Below are 22,950 nucleotides of genomic sequence, written 5' to 3'. Positions count from 1 at the left end.
ATAGCGGGATGTATAATGCAATTAAATAGAAGTAATCCTTGGATAGTATGCATGAGAAGTCTATGGGTTGTTGCTATGTATTTTTGATGCATAAATCACTTTGCAAACATTGAAAGGTGCAAGTACTAGGCTCCTCAATGAAACATGGCCCAAGACCTTAGAGCACGGGGTATATGAAATTTCCTATGATACGGATATGGCAGCTTGCCTCACTCTTGCGGTGAATAGCTGTTCACTGTTTTCTTGGTTGAAGTGGGGAGATTCCCGCGCACACTCGCCCGAAGTGCATGGAATCAACGGGTCAGAGATGCATTATTCCAATATTGACAGATGCAAACTCTATGTCCCCAACATCACGCGGATGAGCAGATGACATGCTCGAAGGGCGGCTGAGGTGCTACGACAAAGCCAGCTCGAAAATCCAAATCGGGCAGTCGGCGAACGTCAATAAACCGACGCGTCGTTAGTCGCTTAGCTGCCTTACATAATTCCGGTAAAACCTCGGACGACGAGTTGGGCCAGCCGTCTCAGAGCGTCCTCATCCTCACTAGTCGTCTTAATTAGGAAACTTGCTTAAGTACGGCGCTGCGCGGCACGCCGGAGTCCGATTCCCTTCCGCTTGACTGTTCCTAGAGCTCTGGAGAACGAACAGTTGAACGTAGAACCACTGCCGGAGAACAACATGTACATCAAGAAAGCTCATTTTGAGCCGCCACATTTCGGCCGGCCTGACGGCCGCCTCAATATGGCAGGAGACTCAATTTATGTCCAGCAGGTAAGTAGCTACCACCGAGGTCCGCATTGAGGGCTACAGTACATGATCTCCTCACAGCGGACCATATACCACCAGCAAATGATCCCTAGAGGACGGATGCAAGAGGGTACAAAACCCCTCAGTACAAATGGGGGGTAATGCCCGAAGGATATAAATAAAGTCATTCTAAAACGAGGTAAATAGCCCCTGTCCAACGAAAAGCCACGTGTTGCCACTGAAGCCAGTACTGTACTGATAACCAATTCCCAAGGGAATCGGAACACATCTATAAATAAGTTGCATTATATAAGCCCTATTACATAATATCTTCACATATGCCCTAGCAGAGAGGATCGAGGACGCGGAGACGGATGGTTCTAGGAGCCTGTGCCACTCCGTGCCATGAAGTGATCAGGCGGACAGACACAAGAGCACCTAGATTCTGCAACTCAGATACACGTCTGCTCCCCCGAAAACACCCTGGGAGTGCCGCGGCTCTGCTCCAGTTATCGAGGATCGGACGTCTCGAGGTAGAGTCTTGTTCCGCCCTCCTACATGCAAGTATCTTAGGAAACTGTATGGCTACATCAACATAATGGTATCAACGGGAAAATGCAAGAAAATGGAATGGGCGTAGTGTACAATGATGCAGTTTATGAAGCAATACATTCACAACCCTAGCCACGGTTACGGGGTGTCCTCGATCAGATTAGCGGGGTCGAAGCGCTTCACGGTGTGCACGACCTCGGCGCCCTTGCGCATGAACACAAGCTGCAGTCCACTATGTCAGTAGTGTAACATAATGCCAGTATAGCAAGGCTGTCTGACGTACCAGGTATGGATTGGCAGTGTCGCCAGTCGTATCGCGCAGCACCTCGTCCTTCGGGACGGCGCTCACGGACGAGTCGTTATACTTGAACCACTCGTCCGGCTTCTCGGGCAGATGCCGCGAGTAGAAGAAATAGTGGCCCCACGAGGGCGACGTGCCGCGGTGGATGAACACGGACGTGAGCTCGTACGCCGCCTCCTTGTCGTTCGCCCAGACGGCCTCCAGCTCTTTTTTGAGCTCGACGGCCCGTGCACGTAGCGTGTCGATCTTTGCTTGCAACTGGCTTTCGTCTTCTTTCATCTTCGAGAGGAAACTAGAGTCGCCGTCGGGCAGGTACTTCTGGTGTTCTGTCAGCAAGTCGTGCGAATCCGAGAGGCGAGGGCCGTAGGGAGCGTGCTAGGGGCAGAGGTTTAGTGATTCACGCCGAGAGACCGTGGCAAACAAACTACCTTTCCTTGCGTCAATCGGTAGATCTGATCCCGGCAAACGTTGAGCTCCGTTTGTATGGCCTTCGACCGCGCCTTCTTCTGTGGATCCGCACTATCCAAGAAGCGATCCATATATACAGTCTCGCCAAATCTGACGTATGCCTGTGATTTGTAAGGCTGCAGCGTCTCGCGGTTGAATTGCACACGCTGCACAAAAGTGGGTAAGGCGTGCATTCGCTAATCTGGCAATGCACTCACCTGCAACTGGATCTGCAGCAGAGGAGGGAGATCGACCAAGGTCACTTCCATCCTCGCCTTCTTCCCTTCGAACTCTACAACGTCATCGAAGTACCCGCTCAAGCCATCGTATATGTCATAACCCTCCTCGGACACATTCACAGGCAAGTGCGAGAAAAGGTCTTCCTTCTCGTGCACGGATGCCTTGGGCCGGCGGTCATCCTCCGGAGCCGTCAGCCGCTGTCGTATCTTTCCGTAGAAAAGCCTGCCAGCCTATCAGCACCGGTCTACACCCAGCGTTGAAGACCGTACCTTTTCACGACACTTGTCTTGTCGTCCCCAGAGCCGCTGAGCTCGTCGAATTTGAGGAGCGCAGTTTCGATCTGGAACATGCAATTATCCATGCATTCCGAGACATCGTGCTGTCTCCCTACACGAAATCAGCGTTATCTTTCAATGCGGACATAGCGGACGTACCGAACATCATCCCTGAATCAGCGACCTTCGTAGTGGCCTTCCTCGGTGGCAGAGGAGGCGGCTGCTTCTTCTCCTCATTTTGCCGTGCATCCGTCATCTCGACATCGCCGTCATTATCAGCTGGGGCAGACGATGGGCCAGCTTCGGGCATCCCAGATCCACTACCCGCCGTCCGAGGAGACTTGACCATGACATAGTCGTCCTTGATAACGTCCGGCGTCCGTGTCGGTGAGTCCGTCTCCATCTGGTCGGGGGCACTTTCATTTCGTGGCCGCTTACCCAGAACAGAGCTGGGCGAGCCGCGTGAAGCGGGGGAGGACAATCGCTCGGGAGTATGTCGGGGAGGAGCATCCTCGACCAGCGTCGCGTCGGTGTCATTGGAAGAGTCTGTTTGAACGGAATCGCCGTTATCCTCTTCCTCATCCTTGGACGTTACCAGTGCTAGCTTCGCGAGCTCAATGGATGGTGTGACAGCGGCAGTTTCACTGTATTCTAGTTCCCAGAATAACTCAGCGAGCCTGTGAACGACTAAGGGGGAACCGCTCGTCAGGACCCTAGTAGATAGGACTGCGGGCACGCCACCTACATTTCTTGGAGCGGATGATCTCCCGCTTTGTCACCAAACGCCCGCCAACACGGTGCCGCTTCAAGTCGTCTTCAGTCAACTTGTCATCTTCGAGTAACTTCATATCCCCTGCTCCCGTGGACAAGACAGCTTCCCGGAGATCCTTGATCGTATAGAAATACTACGAGCGCTCATTCGGTATATTGAAGCATACAAGAACATATCAAGTCTTACCTGCAGTAGAGAATTGAGGTAACATGTATTTCCAAGCTGATTGAGACCGCGGGGAGTATCTGGACTAACGGATGGGACTATCACTCCCGCTACGAAAGAAGTAGAGTCAAGTTAATCCTCTCATAATGAGAGTCGGGCTACTCACGATCTTTGCCGGTTTCGAGGAACTGCTTCAGACGAGTGCTTTCACGTACTTCAGCAATCACGCTCAACGCATCCCGCATAGTCTCCACTTGAGCCGGCCGCTCTTCAACCTGCGGAGATCCTTTGTTAGCTGAATAGTCAAAGAGTGACGCGAATCACCAACCCTCATGACAAAGACAGTAATCAACATCTCTTCATCCACATCAGCCGGCACCTCCAGCGTCGTATACGCCCGCTCCGGCGTCATCCCATTCCCCTGCTCGCTATTATACGCTGCCATCAAGTCCGCGCTCCCCCGCGCCTGCGCGAGGATCATCAGCGCATCCTGCACCTCCTTCCGCTTCGCGCTGCTCTCGGGGTGCTTCCACGCCTCCTTCAGCGCGTCGCGCCACGCCATCTTGACGAACTCGTCGTCCGTCTCCTCGTCAAAGTCCATGCGCAGGCGGTTCTCCTGCCCGAACCCGAGTGTTGTGATGGCCTGCTGCAGCTCGTCGTGCGTGAACCTGGAACGCGAGCGCTCCTGGATGACGAAGTTTTGTAGCTCCTGAGGACAGGTTACGCCTAAAGTCTGGAAGGCGAAGACGATGTTGCAAAGGTGGGTGAAATAGTCGGCTGTGTGAGCGGGGTCGCAGCGGCACTGCGCAAGGTACGCAAATACGAGGAGTTCTACAGCAACATTTATTGATGAGACATATACCACCCTGATGCGTGGCAGATTCTCTCACCCCAGGAATAAGACGTCGGCGTCATACCGAGGGCCTCCCAATCCTTAGAAATGGCAGAGTATTGAAGAAGTGCATCGGGTAACAAACCACGAGGAACTGAAGAATGAGTTAGTCGGCAGAGCCGTTACACTTTTTATTACCACCTCACTCTGTTGTATATGTGCTCCTATTGCGGTCTGGTACATCTCTCTAGTGTTTTCTATCTTCACCCAGTTGGGCCGAGACTCGTAGTCCTTCAGGTTATTGGCTTGCCCAGATTCGAGATATCAGCAACGCCATCGGCCAGTTTACGGATATCCCTTACCGAATCGTTTTATGTAATCGACCGACAACGCGCTGAGCTCGACCCAGGCGCGGAGCAACTTCGACCGGTTCGATAGCCCCTCCGGCGTGCTTGGATTCGTGTTCGGCGGGCGTATCGTCTCCTCTTGTCTGTTCAACTCGAACGACAGGGATGAGAATATAGCGCCACTGCCCAGGATTAGCTGAAGTCAAACTGCTTTGTCTGAAGCCAACACTTACACTGTACTGTTCCACCCCAGCTTCCTCTGGAACGCAGGGCGCATGACGGGTAACGCGCGATCATTCGCTTTCCACAGCTTATTCTCGATGACTCTATGGACATAAGACGTCTCGCCATGAGTATTCGCAACACTTGCTCAGACGTGACGTACGTGATGATCGTCTCCAACCCGCCGATAACGCTCATATCCGGATTCATATTCGGCGCGGGGTGCTCGCGCTTGTCCCTGATGAAATCTTCGATGTACTTGGACGAGATGACGCCGGGGATGACCTCCGGGGAGACGACGCAGTAGAACGAACACTGGCAGCACATGTAGAGGTCCAACAGGTCGCCCTCAGCCTCAGCCTGCGACGCGTCCTCGTCCATCTTGTCGCTGGCAGCGGGATCGGACATCACCATCTGCTCGTCCAGATTGCCGAGGATAGTCACTCGCCGTCTTGCCTGCTTCCTCTTCTGCAGCTGCTCCCACTCCCGCCGCTGGAACGGGGGATTGAGGTGCAGGGCGTCGACCGCACGGGGGTAATGATGGAAATGGTGCGTCTTGTTCGACGGGCCGCCCAGTGGGTTTTCGCCCTCGCCCACGCACGTCGTGGTCCGCTTCCGCCGATTCTGGTCAGGAAGCACGATGCCCTTCTCCTGCATCGTCTCCTGAAACGATTTCGCCAGCGGCGGCGCGACCGAGGACGAGCGCCACAGCAGCAGCACCCACCCATTATGTCTCCTGCAATAATACGCGTGCGGGTGCGGCACCGCCGTGTGCACCTCGTCCGCGCTCGGCAGCGCGAACCCCGCGGGCGGCTCGTGGTCGGGCCTGATGTCGGGCGGGGACACACTCACCGAGTAGAGCGTATGCTCAGAATTGTGCAGGCGCTGCTCGAGTAGCGGCGGGAGGACGCCGGGGCCGGGGCGCGCGTGCTTCGCGCGGACGGCGGGGTCCCACCAGCCCTTCTCCTCCTCCTCGCTCCGCCCGTCAATCTCGACCTTCATCCCGTTCATGCTGGAGCCGCCTATGAGCCCCAGGCCGGAGCCGAAGTCGCCAGTGTCCTGCCCGCCTGCCCAGCCCGAGTCCAAGTTATTCACAAACGATGTCGGCCATGCGTCACCCCAGGCGCTGCTGCCAGTCTCTGCAGCGGTGCCCCATCCGTTTTCGTCTAGTTCGGGCACGGGTTCCTCAGAAACGAGCTCTGGTTCGCGGAAAGGCGAGGAATAGCGGAGCGGCGGCGAGGGAGAGCAATATTTCGTGTGTGACGTACCCAGCGATGGATGTTTAGGAGGCTGTTGTTTCGCAGACGATCCATAGAAGTTGGTAGGCGATACTCCAGTGGCTTTGGCTTGTGGCCTTGGTTCTGGAGAACCAGTGGGCGTGCTGGGTAGAGGTCTGGGTAGTCTGCGGGACTCCTTTAGATTCTCGGAGCCCATATTTCGCGATAGACCTAGCAAAAGTTGCGATTCAGCGCGCCAAAGAAATGTATGTAGACGCCGTCGTAGCTGATACGCAAGCCAGTCTATGTGCGTATGTACAAGGTCAAGGGAGGATTGAAGCTTCCTAACGCCACGCGTCGTGCACGTGAGCTTTGTTCCTTACACGCAGCTCAGAGCTTTAAATTTCCGGGCCGTCTCTGCAGGCAAGCGGAGACGTCCAACTGGAGACTGCAGGATAAAAACAATGACATGGGATTTCCCTACATACAGCACATCAACTCTACACTAGCTACCGCGAAGGGCGCTCAGAACTTGAACACCTGGGAGGGAGTAAAGTCAATCAGTCACCATCTTTCATGACAAAGGAGGCGTAAGTCGGGCACGAGACTTACCTGGTTCTCGTTGTACCCGAGCTCCTTCAGGACACCCTTGAGTTCTCCTTGGTCCTTGATGCTGGCCTTGGGGCCCGCTAAAGAGTTGACCTGGCCGGGAGGACCTAGACACGAGATCACATGTGAATGACAAGAGAATGAAGACTTGACTTACCGCAGACGAAAATCTTGACCTTGTCACCAACATTGGACGGCGCGAATGTTTTCTTCACCAGGTCCGCGTTGACATACCCAACCGGTCCCTTCCACTCGGGACTTGGCTGGTCGACGGTGTAGATAACATCGAACGTCTGCGGATACTTTTTCTTCATCTCGTCGAACTCCTCCTTGAGCAGGATATCCTTCTCGGTCACGTTCGCGAAGATGAGCTTGAAGCGCGTCTTATTCGACGGGTCCTCGAGTGCGTACTTCAGGATCTGGTACATGGGCGTGCTTCGGCGGGTCAGCATGTTGCACAAATGCACTTACGGGTGTAGAACGGAACTTACATTCCGCTACCACCAGCAATCATCCCGACGTCGTCAAACTCGTTGACTACACCCCAATGTAAGCCAAGGAACCCAACGAGTCAACGACAGATATATACTAACTCTTGTACGGCCATTTGGGCAGGGGGCCCTTCACCGAGATCTTATCACCAGGCTTCATGTTGGCAATCCAGGGTGTCATAACGCCCGTGTCGTACTTCTTGATCAAGAACACAAACTCGCCGGGGAGGTCAGGCGGAGAGATGGGCGTATACGGGCGCGCGACCGGGTTGCCCTTCGCATCCTTGGGAGCGTTGTCGCCGAAGGCCTTGAGGTACACGCAGGAAGCTACTGGGAGCTGGGCAGCCGTGTTTTCCGGGAGCTCGAAAGTGTATCTAAAGGCGCGTTAGTTCATGAAGTCTTCCACTTGGATATAGTCAGCCCGGATGAATGTCGGATGTACATTGCGTACAGCATTTTGTCAATGGCGGAGTCTGAGTGACTCGGAGAACGTCCGCAACCATACTAAGGTCACCGCAGAGCGTCTACCACTCATGCACACATGGTGACAGTAAAACCCGCCCAAGTCGGGCGGGCTCCCGACATACCGCCCCAGCCACCAGACACGACGTAGGACTACAGATATATGCAAACACTCACTTTGCCGTATTGTGGTTGTATGGCTCGACCTTCTTCAGCGGGAACTCGACAAACTTCGACGGGTCCAGCGGGCTCGGACCCAGCGCCTTCGGCTTCGCCTGTGCCTTCCCTGTGCGGTCTAAGTACACGTACGCACCCAAGCCCGCTACACCCGCGCCAGCGAGGTACAGGCTCCAGTTCGACGACGGCTTCTTCGCCTCGGTGCTCGCCCACCGTCTAGCGTTGACGGCCTGCAACCAGTACGGAACGCATCTCAGTCACCCGCTCCTCGGAAATTGCGGGTAGAAAACGGGTGCACTCACGATGGGTCGTGCGCGTACTGCTGCCCGGGAAAACAACATGGTGGTTGGAGAGAAACGAACAGCGAGCCCTCCCGAAATAAAGTCCAACAGCTGGGCTTGGGAAAGTCCCTGCGTTTATTACAAGTCTGAGTAATTATATGAAGGCTTGCCGCCGGTACGCTTGCGCAGGGCGAGGTCCTGTTGCCGACCTTCCGCTTTAAGTCCCTTCTGACATCATATCTTGCCGACCACTGTGAGGAAGGTCGTTTGTCGTTGTGAGGAACGACATGGAGGGCCTGTGTCGAGGTCTGGATATGTTTTGATAGAACTATATGATATAGAAGACAAAAGCCTTGAAAGAAACATAAGGGCAAAAGGAACTCGGGCCCTTGCGATTCCGTATGTAAACGACAGGTTACCACATTTGGTCCGTCGGCTGAACGATACTTCATTTCTTCGTTCTCTCCTGCCTTCACGACACCTTTCCTTCTGACATCGTTCGGACGATTTGAGGCACTTTAGACGCGCACGGACCCGCTCACGACGAAGAGAAACGCCCCGAGAAGATGTCCTTCGTAAAGCTCAGTATCTTTGGGACCTCCTTTGAGGTGCGTCTAAGTCGTAGATTGCGCTGCAATTTATCCTAACGCTTTACATCGTCTGGCTAGGTGACAACCCGTTATGTCGACTTGCAGCCGGTGGGAATGGGTAAGTGCTAACAGACTTGGATCTCGCGCGATGGAAGTGCTGACGGCGAGGGGAAGGCGCTTTCGGTCTCGTATGGTGCGTCGCTCGACAGTCAATCTCGAGCCAACCTAACGTGAATGCTGTCCAGCTCGGCCAAGGACCAGCTCACAGGATCGTCTGTCGCGATCAAGAAGATTATGAAGCCGTTCAGCACGCCCGTCCTTGCCAAGCGCACGTATCGCGAGCTCAAGCTCCTCAAGCACATCCAGCACGAAAACGTGCGTGCAACCATGTTCGATCTTTACAGAATCTCCTGCTGAGCGTACATGACAGATCATCAGCCTTAGCGACGTGTTCATCTCCCCCCTCGAAGATCTCTACTTTGTCACCGAGCTCCTGGGCACCGATCTCCATCGACTGCTGACTTCAAGGCCGCTCGAGAAGCAATTCATTCAGTACTTCCTCTATCAAATCCTGGTAGGTACCTTTCTCAGTTTTATCTACCACGTATCGCGCAAGCGCACCCTGTTCCGCACGTGGTGGAACAATCGTGTACGCGGCACACACCCCTTCGAAGTCGCAGATACCTTGCTGGAAGCACGGTTGTATGCGACCGGATGGATCGCTCATCTATCGTGGATGCTAGTCTCAGTGCAACTGCTACAATTTCATGTGGATAGTTGCAGAGGGGTACACCGCCATGTCCTACAGCCGAAATCATGGCATTAGGTCGCCGCTTTACGCGCTCGATATACTCGCACAGGGCCTCCTCGCATGCTTAGCCTGACTGGCGCTGATCGCTGACGTCTCGCACGGGGCAACTTTGTCTACTCAGCGAGTTGTCGCCGAGATCACTACGTCTGCGCAGACGTTCCGGGCATTTCGACTGTCTGCGGGCCTGCGCTGTATCAGCGTACCCGAGCCACTAATTGCTATGTGTTATTGCATGGACGAGTCTCCGAGACGGCGGACGTCTCGGTCGCGGCAGCTAGGCACCATTGGTTTTGTGCATCGATTACATTCGGAATTGATGGTTTCGGCAACTTCTGCGCGCTCTTCTGCCTCTGACAATCCCATCTCTTTGATTTCATTGCTGAACCTGTCTTTACCAGCGTGGCCTCAAATACGTTCACTCTGCCGGAGTTGTCCACCGTGACCTCGTACGTAGCCGCTCATCCTTTGCACAATTCCACGACACTCACGCTTTTCACCAGAAACCAAGCAACATCCTCGTGAACGAGAACTGCGACCTGAAGATCTGCGACTTTGGCCTGGCGCGCATCCAGGACCCGCAGATGACGGGCTACGTCTCGACGCGCTACTACCGCGCGCCCGAGATCATGCTGACCTGGCAAAAGTACGACGTCGCCGTGGACATATGGAGCGCGGGGTGCATCTTTGCAGAGATGCTCGAGGGCAAGCCGCTCTTCCCGGGCAAGGACCGTGCGTGACGTTTTGGGATTTCCTGGTGGGATACTGCTAACACGACTACAGATGTCAATCAGTTCTCCATCATCACGGAGCTGCTTGGGACGCCGCCGGACGATGTCATTGCGACCATTGCTAGCGAAAATGTATGTAATTCTCATTGCCCGATGCCTTACAGTAAGTTGACCCGCCTTTAGACCCTCCGATTCGTGCAGAGCCTGCCGAAGCGGGAACGCCAGCCGTTCAGCAATAAGCTACATTGCAAGGATCCCGACGCGCTGGACCTGCTCGAGAAGATGCTCGTGTTCGACCCGCGGAAACGCATCACTGCGACCGAGGCGCTCGCGCACGAGTACGTCGCGCCCTACCACGACCCCACTGACGAGCCCGAAGCCGCCGACAAGTTCGACTGGTCCTTCAACGACGCTGACCTCCCCGTCGACACCTGGAAGGTCATGATGTACTCCGAGATCCTAGGTGGGTTGTCTTACGCCGTCTGAGTCTGAGTATCGTATCGAGTGTCGTGTCCCGCAGATTTTCACCAGGTGGGCGAGGCCACGACCAATGCGAGTGGTATTCCCGAAGGGCCTATTTCAGGCCCCGAAGACGGTGCAGGCGGGCCTGGACAACCCGTTGCAGCCGCCGCTTCATAACGGCCTCTCACCCCCGTATCTATTCTCATGGACCCTCCGTCTGTCTCTTGTTTCTTCGCTTCCAGGCGTGATAGATCCCCCTTTCTTGCTCGGTCGGTGTAGGACCAATGTACTCTCCCTTTCCTTTTCCTGTTGCTTGATAAGACAGGCATTGAAGCAAGTAGTGGCAGTGTAATAAACAGTACCAGTACCAAACAGAAGTATTTGTAGGTCGCCGCTATACACGTTGTCGGCGAGAGACTAACTTGTATTACTCGGCTGTAATTCACGATTGGTCGTACTCTGCGTGGATGAGGACACTAGCTCTCTTCATCGTACGCGGTAAGTACCAAGGTGTCAGTTCAAGTGTGCGATTTCATTGTCCTAGCATCGGGACGTTGTCGATGTTCTCCGCTCCGTGGCTGGGACTCCGGGCAATCCTGCCAGCCCTTGCCATCTGCTGGCCTACCCCAATGGTATCTTCCTCCAGCAGCCCATGGCTCCTCAGCTGCAACTGGTCCATGCCCTGCGGTCCGCGCGCGCCGAAGAGCGTCTCCGTCGGTCCCTCGTCGTCGTACATGTCGTCGTCGAATGAGTCGAAGCCGACGCCGTCGTCAAACACCATCGGCGGGCCCGCGTACTGCAGCGAGTCCCCACTATCCGACGAGCCGAACGAGTCGTCGAGATCGTTCGGCCCGCGCTGCGCTGACGCCATGAGGAATGCGGCGGACGGGTGCGCGGTGTCGTTGACTTCGTCGAGTGAGTCGTCGAACGAGTCGAACGAGTCTTCTTGGTATGTCCCCCGTCCCAGTACCGTGTCGTCGTCTTGGACGTGCCGCAGATCGTACACCGGCTCTGGAGTCTGCAGCTGCTCCTCAGCAGGTGGAGAAGGCTCTCGATAAGATGCCACGGCTGGCGCTGGAGGTCCACGCAGGGTGGATAATGGTACAGACAAGGCGGCGGAGAGGGTGGCGGATCTTCCCTCTCCTGCGGAACCCTGGACGTTGAGGCCCACGCGTCTCATCAGACTTTCGAGGCTCGTGTCCACGCCGCTCGAGCTGACGTCGGTCCCGGGAACACGCCGCGGCTCGTAAGCATCGCGCGTGTACCGCTGAAGAGATGGCGGGGTGGGCATCGAGCTCAGGCTGGTCTCCACTGTGCCCTTCCCACCGCGTCTCTGCGCGTCGCTGATAAGATCGCGCCCGATCCTTCTGGCGGCTTCTTTGCTTGGGGACCGGCCCAAGGCCGGGGCGAAGGAGGGCCTTGCGAGGGTGGGCAGCTGGATAGTGGTCAGAGGTGACATGCCTGGCGGGTAGAGGTCCTCGTCGTCGTCCTGTTCTTCGGGCGTCTTGGGTGCTGCTGAAGGACCAGCCGAGGTGTAAGAAGAAATATGACCCCCCCGCCGAGGCGAAACCAGCGGGGTCTTCCTGAGATCGACCATGCCGTTCCATTCCTCGGGCTTGGTCTCTGGGGGCAGGAACGGATTCAGGGCCTTGGGCGTAGCGGGCCTGCGGCGGAACTTGAGCGGCGACGTCTGGCCTGCGCGCCCAGGTGGCGGATGCGCCGATTGCACTTCGTTCTTCATTAATTTAGATCGGAGGACGTTGTGCAGCAGCGGCTCAGGAATCTCGCGGGATTTACCCTTATCTTGTCTTGCAGTGTAGCTGCGCTCGTGGCCGACGCTGGGGTCGAGATACACGGAAGGCGCATCGGATGCTAGCGAGGGAGGTGGCGCGTGCTCTTCGAGCGAGAGGCTCTGTATCTCCCTGTCCAGGCGGACAAGAGGGGATTCGAGCGAGCGTGCCCACGGGGCGTCGTCGGATCCTTGGCTCGCGAAACTCTCCTGCCTTGCGTCGGATCGGTGTCGCGAGAACGCAGCAGGAGTGGATGAGACGGCGCCTTGACCTGGCATAAAGGAGCTCTCTGAGGGAGTGCGATCGGGATCGAATGAACCTGGTTGCGCTGTGACATCTGCTTCAGAGTGGGGATGCTCGTCAGTCTCCGTCTGTGTATGCTCCGTTTCCTGCTCTTCACGCTCTGTGTGCTCTTGAGCGGTGGAGATCTCGTCGTAAATAGGCAGTCGTACACGAGCGGCTTTCTCAAAGAAGTTGACCCAGAACTGAGGCATGCATGAGTTCTTACGAAAAAGCCCGAGGAACGATCGTGTGCGCACCTTTGCTGCTTCTCGTACGGGCTCCGTACCTACGGCATACTTCTTGAAAGCAGGCAACATCCTTGTAGTAAGGAGATGATGAACTTTCGCGATGTTCTCGTCCACATTCTAGCATACCGTATGAGCATACCGTATGTCTCGTTCTGAAACAGCCAAAAGCTCCAGCCGGCATCTTAATACAATTCCCACCCTTCCCACTTCATAGTAACCCGTTATTGTTGAGACTTACCTGCAGTTTGACGGTGATCAACTGCTCGATATAATCAATCTGGTCGTTCACCGGTGCTGTTGTATCGAGCCCAGGTACGACTATCGAGTCCGGATCAGCGCTGGGCACGAATCGTGGTGGATTCGGTTTAATAGGCTTTCTGTCGTCTGTCGGTTGCCGTACCGGAAGATACTGACCATTGTCGGCGGTCTGGTCAGCGGAGTTCGACATGACGGGAGGTGCCAGGACGCGACTTGTCACGTGTGAGGGAATCTCATGTTATATTAATTACGAGTCCTGAGTCGAGTCCTTACGCGCAAAATACTATCATTGCGGGGGATCTGTAAAAGCTGGATTTTTTACACTTCCCCTGAAACTCGCGCTGTACGCAATGGGAGACTTAGCGGCTTGGTAGGTATACATATAGGCCTATGTTATGATGCCTTGTGAAGTCACTTTGGTAGAAAATCAAGTGTGTAAAGATTAAGAGACCAAACACCGTCGAAAAGTGGAGGTGCAAGCATGGGAATTCCCTATGATTTCCCAGATCTCTCCTGATGAGAGGAAGCAAAGGCGCAAAACCAGCGGCCTATAGCTTAAATACTGCCTCACCTTTCCTATGGAACGGCCCGATTGGAGTGATGGGGCAGCGACGACGAACAATAGCTCGTTTACCGCTCGAACTGACGGGTGAGCGTTACAAGACTCCCGCCACCGACGCGTTGTAATTCGAACTCCGCCTCCTGAGCCACCCGAGTGACACCAAAAGCGAGAGCCCTTAGACTTGGGACTACGCCCTAAGACGCGAGACCAAGGGGTCTCGAAAACCTTATTTTGCCACCCCACCTGAACGCCCCCCCTGGGCACCCCACCGCCCCCCCTCTGGGCACCCCACCTGTACCCCCTTGACTTAGACGTCTCAGCACTCATGTATTAAATTAGATATTCCTGTCCCTACGTACTATATTATAGCGGGCGACGTCGAGCAACCTGACGTGGAACGCCCTCATTCTGCCTCTCGCTGCACCGGTCTTATCTATGAGGACTATAAGGCTATGACTAAGTCTATACAAAGGAACTTAAAGTTTATACGCTGTAAGGTAAGTGGGCATTTAACGAGAAGGTTGGATTGTTACGACAGCTGTATAACTTCAGGATGAGAACGTCGAAGGCATGCCAAAGTCCATCATCAAGTCAAAGGGGAAGAGAGCGGGATCGAGGGAGGATGCGTCTTGAGCATCCGCAGAGCCATCGAGGGAGGCGCCAGGAAATAGCTGGAAGAACGGATCAGCGGGAGCAGGTGCTTGAGTAGAGGACGACGAGGGACAAGGTACGTTGTGCAAATCTCCGAGGTCATGGCCCGGGCCAGGCAGTGCACCGAAGCCTTCATAAGAACCGGTCATTTGTTGATCGTCGATGCCTTGTATAGCACCCGAGAACAAGTCCTGGAGGGCAGAATACGTCTGGCCGACCGAGGTCACAACCTGTCCACGATCGCCGAGGACATGCCGGTCGATGCTACCCTCGTCGTCCTCGCCATGGTTGTCTTCAACGGTCTGCGACTGCATGGTGAGGGGGGGACGGTTCTCATCGTGACTGTGGTCCATGACAGCGGCAGGTGTTGCATTATTCAAGTCGGTAGGGGCAAGGGTGTTGTCATCCATGTCGTCGTGGTTGTCCAGTCTGACCGGAGGACTGTCCCTGCGGACTACGTCCGCCTGGTTATCCTCGTCTTGTTCACTTTCTCCATCTCCCTCGCTTTCGTTCTCTTCGTCAGTAGAGTCCACCAACTCGCTACTCTTCCTCTTCCGGTTCGTTATCTGCTCTTGACGAGGCTGACGCAGCCTGATCTTGCCTCGCATGGCATTCTTTCGTTCGTCCCAGGTGGCGTCGTCGAGAAGCTTCCAATGACACTGACCACCTTGAAGCAGCTCGTAGACATGCTTGAGCCGCCCGATAGTGGGGATGTGCTTCGGATTGCGAATAGGATCTTCCGGCCACCCCACCAACTCGACGCCCCATGTCGCACATAGTTCATCGTACCGCTCGTACTCCATCTGGGCAGGCAATGCTGATTCGTCGTAGCCTCGTTTGCGTACCATGTCACCTACAGATGTGGGTCAGAACAGTCACTATCAGATACGGGCGCTATCTGCCTCACGTAGACCATCAAGCACTGCTGACCGAACGAGCTTTTTATAGGCCGAGCTCGACTTAACACGAGTTTCTTTGATTAAACCAGGGACTCCGCTGGTGATGTATGCTTCAACTTTCATTCCGAGTTCTTCGACTGATTGCTTTGTTACAGTGACCATAGATTCCTGCGCTCTAGGGGTATAGTAGAAGCGCGGTCGGAAAGGGTCCATAACCCCCCCTCTAAGGACAGCGTAGAAGACCTCACACCCCGTCCGCATCTGAAGACCGGTAAGCTTGTGTTATGTTGTCAGAAGTGGCTTGATGAAGACGTGAGCCAGGTCTTACTAGTGTATCCACAAGGTCCATTGTGGCCTGGATATCACGACCAATGTCACGAGGTACAACCTTCTTCACCTCGCGCTTCTCCTTTCGGCTCTCCTCCAGCCCATTGATGAGGCGGTTCTGCTCCTCGACAGGCAGAGACTCCCACCACGGATTATCTCGCAGTTCCCGTGTAAGGTTAGGGAGAGCATCACGTCCTTGAAACGTTCCTATGATGGGGTGAGCAGAACACGAGACTCTGGGTTGCAGATAGCAGCTGACCTTGTTCACGTCGCTTCGCCGCCTCACTGTGGACAACAGCATTGAAGAGTGTATCTCGGCGAGATGGTGCTGGTGGTGCAAACAGCTGGGCCGAGATATACTCCTTTGACCTGGCAGGCGGCGTAAGCCTGGCAACAGGTGAGAAACGGTCAGAGCATCACATACCGGTCATGTTTTTCAGCAAGGATATTCAATGTTTCATGGTACTGTCGACGCGCCGCCTCAATATCGCTCCACAGGGAGTGACTGCGTTCCTGCCGAGCAGCCTTTTGTTCCCTTGTGAGCTTAGCTTTCTTGCGGGGCGCTGGCCTTTCACTACTGGTAGACATCGCACTACGTGTCAGAGAACGGAGAGGACAGTGAAAGACATGAGCAGCTCAGCTTATATTAACCCCACGTGCTCGGTTAACCACACAAAACATGAAACATATATTCTCTCTCTCCATACAGGGTATTGAGCCGAAATTTGCTGTGTGACAGGTGCAGAGAGTGGTAAGTAGAATTTGGAGGGTAAGAAGGACAAACATCATTATCCAGGTTCATCATAGTCAGGCCTCTATGTAGATTCAAATGGTGTTAGAAGATGGGGTGAATGAATGAAAACAAACACTTTTGCTCTTTAGGGTCTATGTAGGGAGAAGTTAGTGCACGCAGGATATACGAAACTAGTCATCGTCGTCATTGAGGAAGCCCAAGACAAGCTTCGCGTCAAGATCCATATTCTCAAAAATCGGTTCCCCGAGTGCGAACGCATCGTCGGAGGATAGGCCAGCTTGACAGAAGTAATGCGGCCAGACATCAACCTCATAGTCGATACCTTTTGAAACGAGGGCGCATCCCTCGATGCTGATCTTGCGGGCTTCTAAGAAGCTTACAACAGCATCAGAGAATCCGAACATCCTAATGTCCCCGGTGGCGTCATAGGGCGGAGGATCATCTACAAAAGTTCCCTGCACTTCTCCTGTGGCAGCTGCCTGCCGCCGCACTGCCTGAGCCTCGACGGCCTGCTGTTGGCCACTCTCGGGGGACCACTGGGCTTGCTGCCGACGACGTGGCGAGGGCCCCGTGAGTTCTTCATCACCAGATGAGATATCGATAATCTCACGCTGCTCAGAAGCGCGTCGTTCAACAAAACGGCGGAACATATTCCCCTCTCCAGAGGGTAAACGCGGGTATATGCCATTGGGGTGGTAGGTACCTGCAAAGGGTTTGATACTCTCCGGCCGGTCCCTTGCCTTCCCTTTCCCGGAATGCTTCCTGGGAGCAGTGGTATCCTTCGCATCGGACGTTGACACCTGATGGATTGGTGTCTCTCCAGACTGCGAGCGTGAGGTGGCATGACCAGAGGGACAAGCAGGCTCCTCGGGCTTGGGAGTTGTTGCCGGAGTAGCCGGCATGGGTTGCGTCTGAGCTTCTGCATTCGCCCGAGAGCATGGCGTAGCAGCTGGACGAGGTTTGGACGGCGGGGGAGCCCATGGACCAGGTGTCTGCGGTGGATTCAAGGCTTTGGTCACAGTAGGGTTCTGATTCTGCGAGGTCGGGGCCGTAGCAGCCGTGCGGGGCCTTCGCGGAGTCGCAGGAGCTGTAGAGAACGAATGATAAGCTGCCTGTACTTCTTGAGAATATGCAAAGCAAGACAAACCTTCAGCAGCGGGAGACAACCTGGGGACGGGCAATGAAGGCCCAGCCGGAGTCGCGGTTGCAGATACAGCTCCTCGTGAGACACGTGGACTAAGATGGACATCGATTTCGTGCAGACCGTGTCCAGTGTCGACATACCCTAAGTGCGGCAAGAAGTTACCTGCGCGTTTCCGGTAGCGCAGAATGTGTTCCGCCGCAACCTCGTCCTGCAGCAATTTGATTATCTTGTTGATGGTCTCTTGCCAATGTCGGTTGCCATCCATCTTCCACTGCCTCGTGCGAATGACATCCACTTGTATCTGGCAGGGGTCAAGGGGTTTGGAAGGGTCCCACTCAGGACGGACAGCAAAGCCAACAAAGAGGGCATCGGAGATGCGAGCCATACCTGTAGCCTGAGTGCTATGAGAACAGCCTTATGACATCAGCTCTACTACATAGCACTTACTGCGTCAGCGATATCGCACATGCCCTCGTTATATGCCAGCTCCCGATCCTTTAACGCTGGTGAGAAATGCATATGTTCCGGACGGTCCACCTGCTCCATGTTGTCCTTAGAGACCCCTAGACGTTCAGAAAATCGTCGAATATCACAGTCCCGACGACTGCTATGACGCCCATCCGTGGCACACCACGTCCGCATCGCCGCTGGCCCATAAGGTGCCCTGAATGCAGATACGCGTTTTGAGCCCTTAGGCTTAGGCATTTTTATAAAATCTGTCAATAAGACAAAGAGTGAGCAAGCTAATGTATGCGCGCAGCACTAGAGAACAGAAATGCCAAAGGGGAGGTAGGAGTACGTGGCGAGGAAATAAGTAACAGAACTGCAGAACGAGGTTTGTGTTAGTCTGTCACACAGTACGTACAAGTCCATGCCGCTCAAGTACCCATCGCGCGTCGGACAGTATACTGGTCCCACTACCAATACGGTATCCAGGCCCAATATAAGCTACTTCAGTCTTTTGTACGAGTCCCATAGAATGCATTACAACTGCCATTCGAAATACATGTGATCAGGTTCATGTACTACTGCACTAATATGCATCGGTACATCATCCATAGGTGTACTATCCATGAAATCCACCAGTCGCATTATGTCGTCGTCCAGTTCATCCGAATCATGGAATATCTGATCGCCGCCGTCTACACCTTGCAGGAGCTCATAGTCAAAATTGAGGCTTTCCAGGAGGGCGTCGAGAGAGATATTCTCCCCAGTGGCATTCATTGTATCATTTCGTGCACCAAGATGTACACCGCGATCTGTTGTACCAGAAAAACCAGGGAGTGATTGCATCTCCTTTATATAGCGGACGTGCACCTGGCTAATGCGAAGCCTGCGCTGCTGGCGCACGCGGATTTCCATGGCCAGACTCGGGTCCATTGGCACAAGCCGAGCATATGCCAATTCGAAGCAGATCTGTTCGTCTTCGAGGGCAGTTCGAAGCCGTCGTAACTCGACGTTGAGCCTCTCAAGCTCCTCGTAGGCCCGTATTATCTTGAAATATTTTGCTGCAACTTCACGGTTCCCAGGAATAGTCCACGGAAGTGAGGTTATGTCGCAGTGTGAATGTGCATGCTTAAGGAGCTCGAATTCAGATATGAATCCATAGCCAACTATGTCTTTCCACTGCAATGGTGGTGCGGGCGGCGTCATAAGGGGTGCCAATGCATTGTATTTCTTGAGGGCAGTCCGTATAGCCTTCCCCCGCGCCTTCAAGCCCTTCCATATACTCGTCCGCATTTTGTATCCTGTCAATATTCCATGGTCAGAACATGTTACGGTTGGCCCCCATGAACTCGCCATACCCATGCCCGCCATATTGGCCTTCTGCATCTCGAAAAGACGTTGCACTACCAGCTGTTGTAGCTTATCCAACGCTCGATGAAAGTCGCGCGTTCTCAGGTAGTGTAGCGTCTTCTTATACTCCGGATGAGTATCACTCCAGGTTTCGCGTATCGCGAGCTTTGCCTCGAGTTGGCCGACGGTTGCAATCGCCACCATAAGCTGATCCTGTGCTGCGCGACGTGCGGATTCAATGCGCAATGTCTCCCTCGCTTCAGTCGCATAATGCGGTTCAATATGTGACGGGGTAGCAAGGAACTGTTCGGACACAGCTTTCCACTTTTGACTTCGACATCAATTCAGAAACCAATACTCTGATATTATTTCGAAAACTATGCTTACTCAGCCTGGCGACGTTGTATCAGGGCTTGTACATATGCACATTTAAGAGTCTGTTCTTCCGGCTCATCCTTCAGATCCTGCAGGAACTTGCGCTCGGCGTCCAACCATCCAGCAATATCATTATCAGCTAAGTTCAATTCCTGTTTCATTAGCTCAACTTCCGGAGTATATTCACGGATTATCTTGAGGGCCTGCTTGTAGTTATTGAAGAGAAAGCGGCCTATGATCCATGAGCACAGCATCGACTAACCACGAGGATGCATACTTAATTCAAAATAACGATCTTCGTCCCATTGCTTGAAATGTAGGTCGACCGCTTGGAGCCAATGATAGTTTGTTGCATGACGTATAGTGCGCGCGACTGGATTTGACTTGGAGAAGATTCGCTCAAGAGTTTCGAGGTCCTCAATGCCAGCACCAAGCGTATATAGTGGATGATTTTGTATTTGACAGAGACGGTTGTGTGCATAGCCGTGAAACGCATTGACGATAAGTCGGAGATTCAACGCCTTTGCCCTGGGCCCTAGACTACTGTGGGCCACAGTCTTGCTGAAGTCGCATCCAATATCATATCCATGTATTTGGTCCTCGCCGTAGGTGTTGAGTAACTTATTCTCCATCGCGAGCGGATATTTTGCCCTATTCGGTCAGCTAGTGTCCTACTCTAAGTCGCGTCATTAACTTACAATTCCCCACTTTGCACCATCTGGCATGCTTTCGCAATGAATCCATGGCGACATGCTGCCACAAAGATACCAGTAACATCATATACATCCAACGCGGTCTTTTCGTGCTCAGCTGCACTCGCTTTCCACCGCTCAGTGCACTGGGTAGGACGTCCAGCACCATCAGTCGGGTCACCAGGAGCGTCTTCAGTGACCCAGGCACTATCATCTTCGGTATCATCATTGCCTCCACTATCAGACCTCTGGTGCACACATACAGTAATGCATACTATGTAAAGTAATGAAACAAAAATGTAACCGTACCTCGGGAGAAGCCGTTGACCGTTCGCGCTGTTCGCGAAGTCGACCGTTCCGCTTGACCTCGTCCTTGAACTGATCCACCTCTTCACGCGACAGGAAATAGTCGCTGCTAAACACCCGATCATCGGCGACACCGGCCCCCGCAACGCGCTTCAAAGAATTGTTGCCGTCCATGGCTAATATACGGGACGCGGGAAGCCTTGGCTCACCCTCTAGCTGTAGGGAAATTGTTAGTTGGAGGGGCATTGACAGCTCAGTGCAGATACAAACCTTATAATTGCATGCTGGACACATGTTCAACATGCGCCAGTCAGGCATATCCCTTCCCAACGCCGCATTGACACAGGCATCAACCCGTCGTGTGATATCGAGATAAGCATCGAAAGCTATAGAGAATTGATCACGATACCATGATTGATAGTTGACCTGCGGGTCCGATGACGCCAGCCTTAGCGAATAATATCCATCTCATCCATTGAAACACTCACGTCATGTAGATCGCACAGCGTCTTGGTCATTGCCTCTATGCTTAGAGAAGGGTGGCGGCGCTTGAGACGATGGTACAGCTCAAGAGTATTCAGGGATATTGCGATGCTGGGATCTGTCGGGGAACAGCCCAGGAAGCCGCACCGTATCAGAGCCGCGTTAGGCAGCTCATCCGGCCATTGAGGTATCGGGCGTCGCCATTGATGATCTGAAAAATAGCACGGTAATCGGGATTCACTATAATCAAAGGCCACACACCATATGTATTGATTGCTAGGACCTCAAACTCATGCCGAGCTTCCCCATTCTCTTCCAAATCCTCCATCGGAGGCGCAGCGCGAGGATGCTTCCATAGCAGATATACCTGGACCAACGCAGGCATCTGCCGGTCCCATTCCTGATACATAGCCTTCAGGCGTGCATGTCGAGAGCGCGCCCATCGTCGTCGCGCCCCACAAATGCGTCTGAAAATGGTTAGCATGGGATAAATTGAAGACAACATAATAATCAGTAGTATTCACCTCGGTATAATGTATTGCTCAAAGGCCGCATGCAATGAATCTGCCCGCTCGCCACCATCATGGGAGATGTCCGGGACCACAGCATCATCCTCCCACTCCATCTCCGCAGCCAGTTCATAATTCTCGTACGCAGGGGCTTCGCCGTCGTCTGGGACGGCGCCAGCCTCTCTCGTTGCATTATTAAACGCTCGTCTGGTCTCGGAAGGTAAGCCTCGGAAAGAAGGAAGCTCAGCGTGAACAATAGAAAATACATGCATCTCAACCGCGCACCTCTGACTATGTCCCGCCGCTTTTGCCGCAGTGTCTCGGCCTCTTTTGCCAATCGAGTCAGAGACTTTGTCTTTGCGCGGGCACCAGGAAGTCCTCCGTCGCGCAAGGAAGAGCTAGAGACTGCGACGATGGCCTTTCTCGAGCGAGGCATACATGCACTTTCAAGTCGAACAAGGAGCGGATGGTCCCGGAGTGGTCCGAGACGGCCTTCGGCGGCGATGATGGTTGGGTGCGGGAGCCACCCACGGAGTACGGTCAAGCCGCAACAGAGGCAGAATGAGGGCGTTCCACGTCAGGTTGCTCGACGTCGCCCGCTATAATATAGTACGTAGGGACAGGAATATCTAATTTAATACATGAGTGCTGAGACGTCTAAGTCAAGGGGGTACAGGTGGGGTGCCCAGAGGGGGGGCGGTGGGGTGCCCAGGGGGGGCGTTCAGGTGGGGTGGCAAAATAAGGTTTTCGAGACCCCTTGGTCTCGCGTCTTAGGGCGTAGTCCCAAGTCTAAGGGCTCTCGCTTTTGGTGTCACTCGGGTGCCTGAGCACGGTCAGGTTGGCTTGTCGTCTCTCGTTGTCTCTCGTCATGCCGAGCGGAGATCGAAATTGCCGTGTGACATACGCGTGACTGCTTTTACACTTCTACTGGGATTTGGGTGGTCGACGCCGGCATCTCTGTCATTGCCTCAGTTGCACATATTTTGCCACAGTATTTGCTGGAGTAGGTAACTGAGTAACTAAGCTAAGATGCCTGAAAGAAATGGAGTCGTTAGCTTCAATTCTGAGGGCGCTGTGAGGAGATCTGTCAGATTTTTACGGATCCCCCGCAATGATAGTATGCCTGCGTGCCGAACGTTGT

At 54.0% G+C, this 22,950-nt stretch overlaps 7 protein-coding genes across 7 annotated transcripts; 1 reads left to right on the top strand and 6 right to left on the bottom strand.

The window, feature by feature from the left end:
- Positions 1–1,441: 1,441 nt before the first annotated feature.
- Positions 1,442–5,906, bottom strand: GLOTRDRAFT_29877 (cysteine proteinase; the record flags this gene model as incomplete). The annotated part of the gene is made up of 16 exons (XM_007861964.1): positions 1,442–1,525; positions 1,587–1,979; positions 2,033–2,218; positions 2,270–2,513; positions 2,561–2,674; positions 2,722–3,253; positions 3,312–3,471; positions 3,525–3,613; positions 3,670–3,778; positions 3,832–4,334; positions 4,394–4,489; positions 4,542–4,582; positions 4,757–4,864; positions 4,916–5,008; positions 5,068–5,292; positions 5,389–5,906. 16 exons carry the CDS (start codon positions 5,904–5,906, stop codon positions 1,442–1,444), a joined length of 3,495 nt encoding a protein of 1,164 aa, XP_007860155.1.
- Positions 5,907–6,569: 663 nt separating this feature from the next.
- On the bottom strand, positions 6,570–8,316 carry GLOTRDRAFT_51785 (ferredoxin reductase-like protein). The gene is made up of 7 exons (XM_007862130.1): positions 8,163–8,316; positions 7,861–8,090; positions 7,324–7,595; positions 7,222–7,267; positions 6,888–7,165; positions 6,734–6,837; positions 6,570–6,661 (listed from the first exon to the last, which is right to left on the bottom strand). The coding sequence occupies exons 1-7, from the start codon at positions 8,199–8,201 to the stop codon at positions 6,647–6,649; spliced, it is 984 nt and encodes a 327-aa protein (XP_007860321.1). The 5' UTR covers positions 8,202–8,316; the 3' UTR covers positions 6,570–6,646.
- Positions 8,317–8,582: 266 nt separating this feature from the next.
- Positions 8,583–11,379, top strand: GLOTRDRAFT_108750 (mitogen activated protein kinase). Its single transcript, XM_007862290.1, has 10 exons — positions 8,583–8,749; positions 8,810–8,849; positions 8,906–8,924; positions 8,977–9,106; positions 9,162–9,305; positions 9,941–9,988; positions 10,043–10,271; positions 10,323–10,402; positions 10,454–10,733; positions 10,791–11,379. Exons 1-10 carry the CDS (start codon positions 8,708–8,710, stop codon positions 10,907–10,909), a joined length of 1,131 nt encoding a protein of 376 aa, XP_007860481.1. The 5' UTR covers positions 8,583–8,707; the 3' UTR covers positions 10,910–11,379.
- On the bottom strand, positions 11,265–13,500 carry GLOTRDRAFT_134757 (uncharacterized protein; the record flags this gene model as incomplete). Its single annotated transcript, XM_007862289.1, has 3 exons — positions 11,265–13,007; positions 13,062–13,169; positions 13,291–13,500. 3 exons carry the CDS (start codon positions 13,498–13,500, stop codon positions 11,265–11,267), a joined length of 2,061 nt encoding a protein of 686 aa, XP_007860480.1.
- Positions 13,501–14,420: 920 nt separating this feature from the next.
- Positions 14,421–16,337, bottom strand: GLOTRDRAFT_89625 (uncharacterized protein; the record flags this gene model as incomplete). The annotated part of the gene is made up of 5 exons (XM_007862288.1): positions 14,421–15,376; positions 15,431–15,698; positions 15,751–15,956; positions 16,009–16,136; positions 16,174–16,337. 5 exons carry the CDS (start codon positions 16,335–16,337, stop codon positions 14,421–14,423), a joined length of 1,722 nt encoding a protein of 573 aa, XP_007860479.1.
- Positions 16,338–16,673: 336 nt separating this feature from the next.
- On the bottom strand, positions 16,674–18,193 carry GLOTRDRAFT_123734 (uncharacterized protein; the record flags this gene model as incomplete). Its single annotated transcript, XM_007862287.1, has 3 exons — positions 16,674–17,590; positions 17,651–18,041; positions 18,095–18,193. The coding sequence occupies 3 exons, from the start codon at positions 18,191–18,193 to the stop codon at positions 16,674–16,676; spliced, it is 1,407 nt and encodes a 468-aa protein (XP_007860478.1).
- A 666-nt stretch (positions 18,194–18,859) lies between these two features.
- Positions 18,860–19,369, bottom strand: GLOTRDRAFT_12384 (uncharacterized protein; the record flags this gene model as incomplete). Its single annotated transcript, XM_007861919.1, has 1 exon — positions 18,860–19,369. A coding segment is annotated over one exon (510 nt), but the record flags the coding sequence as incomplete, so codon positions are not given.
- Between the last annotated feature and the right edge of the window lie 3,581 nt (positions 19,370–22,950).

This window comes from Gloeophyllum trabeum (genome assembly GCF_000344685.1).
Source record: "Gloeophyllum trabeum ATCC 11539 unplaced genomic scaffold GLOTRscaffold_00001, whole genome shotgun sequence".
Taxonomy (NCBI): domain Eukaryota; kingdom Fungi; phylum Basidiomycota; class Agaricomycetes; order Gloeophyllales; family Gloeophyllaceae; genus Gloeophyllum; species Gloeophyllum trabeum.
Note: the sequence above shows the minus strand (reverse complement) of the source record. Positions and strands in the feature narration are given on the sequence as shown.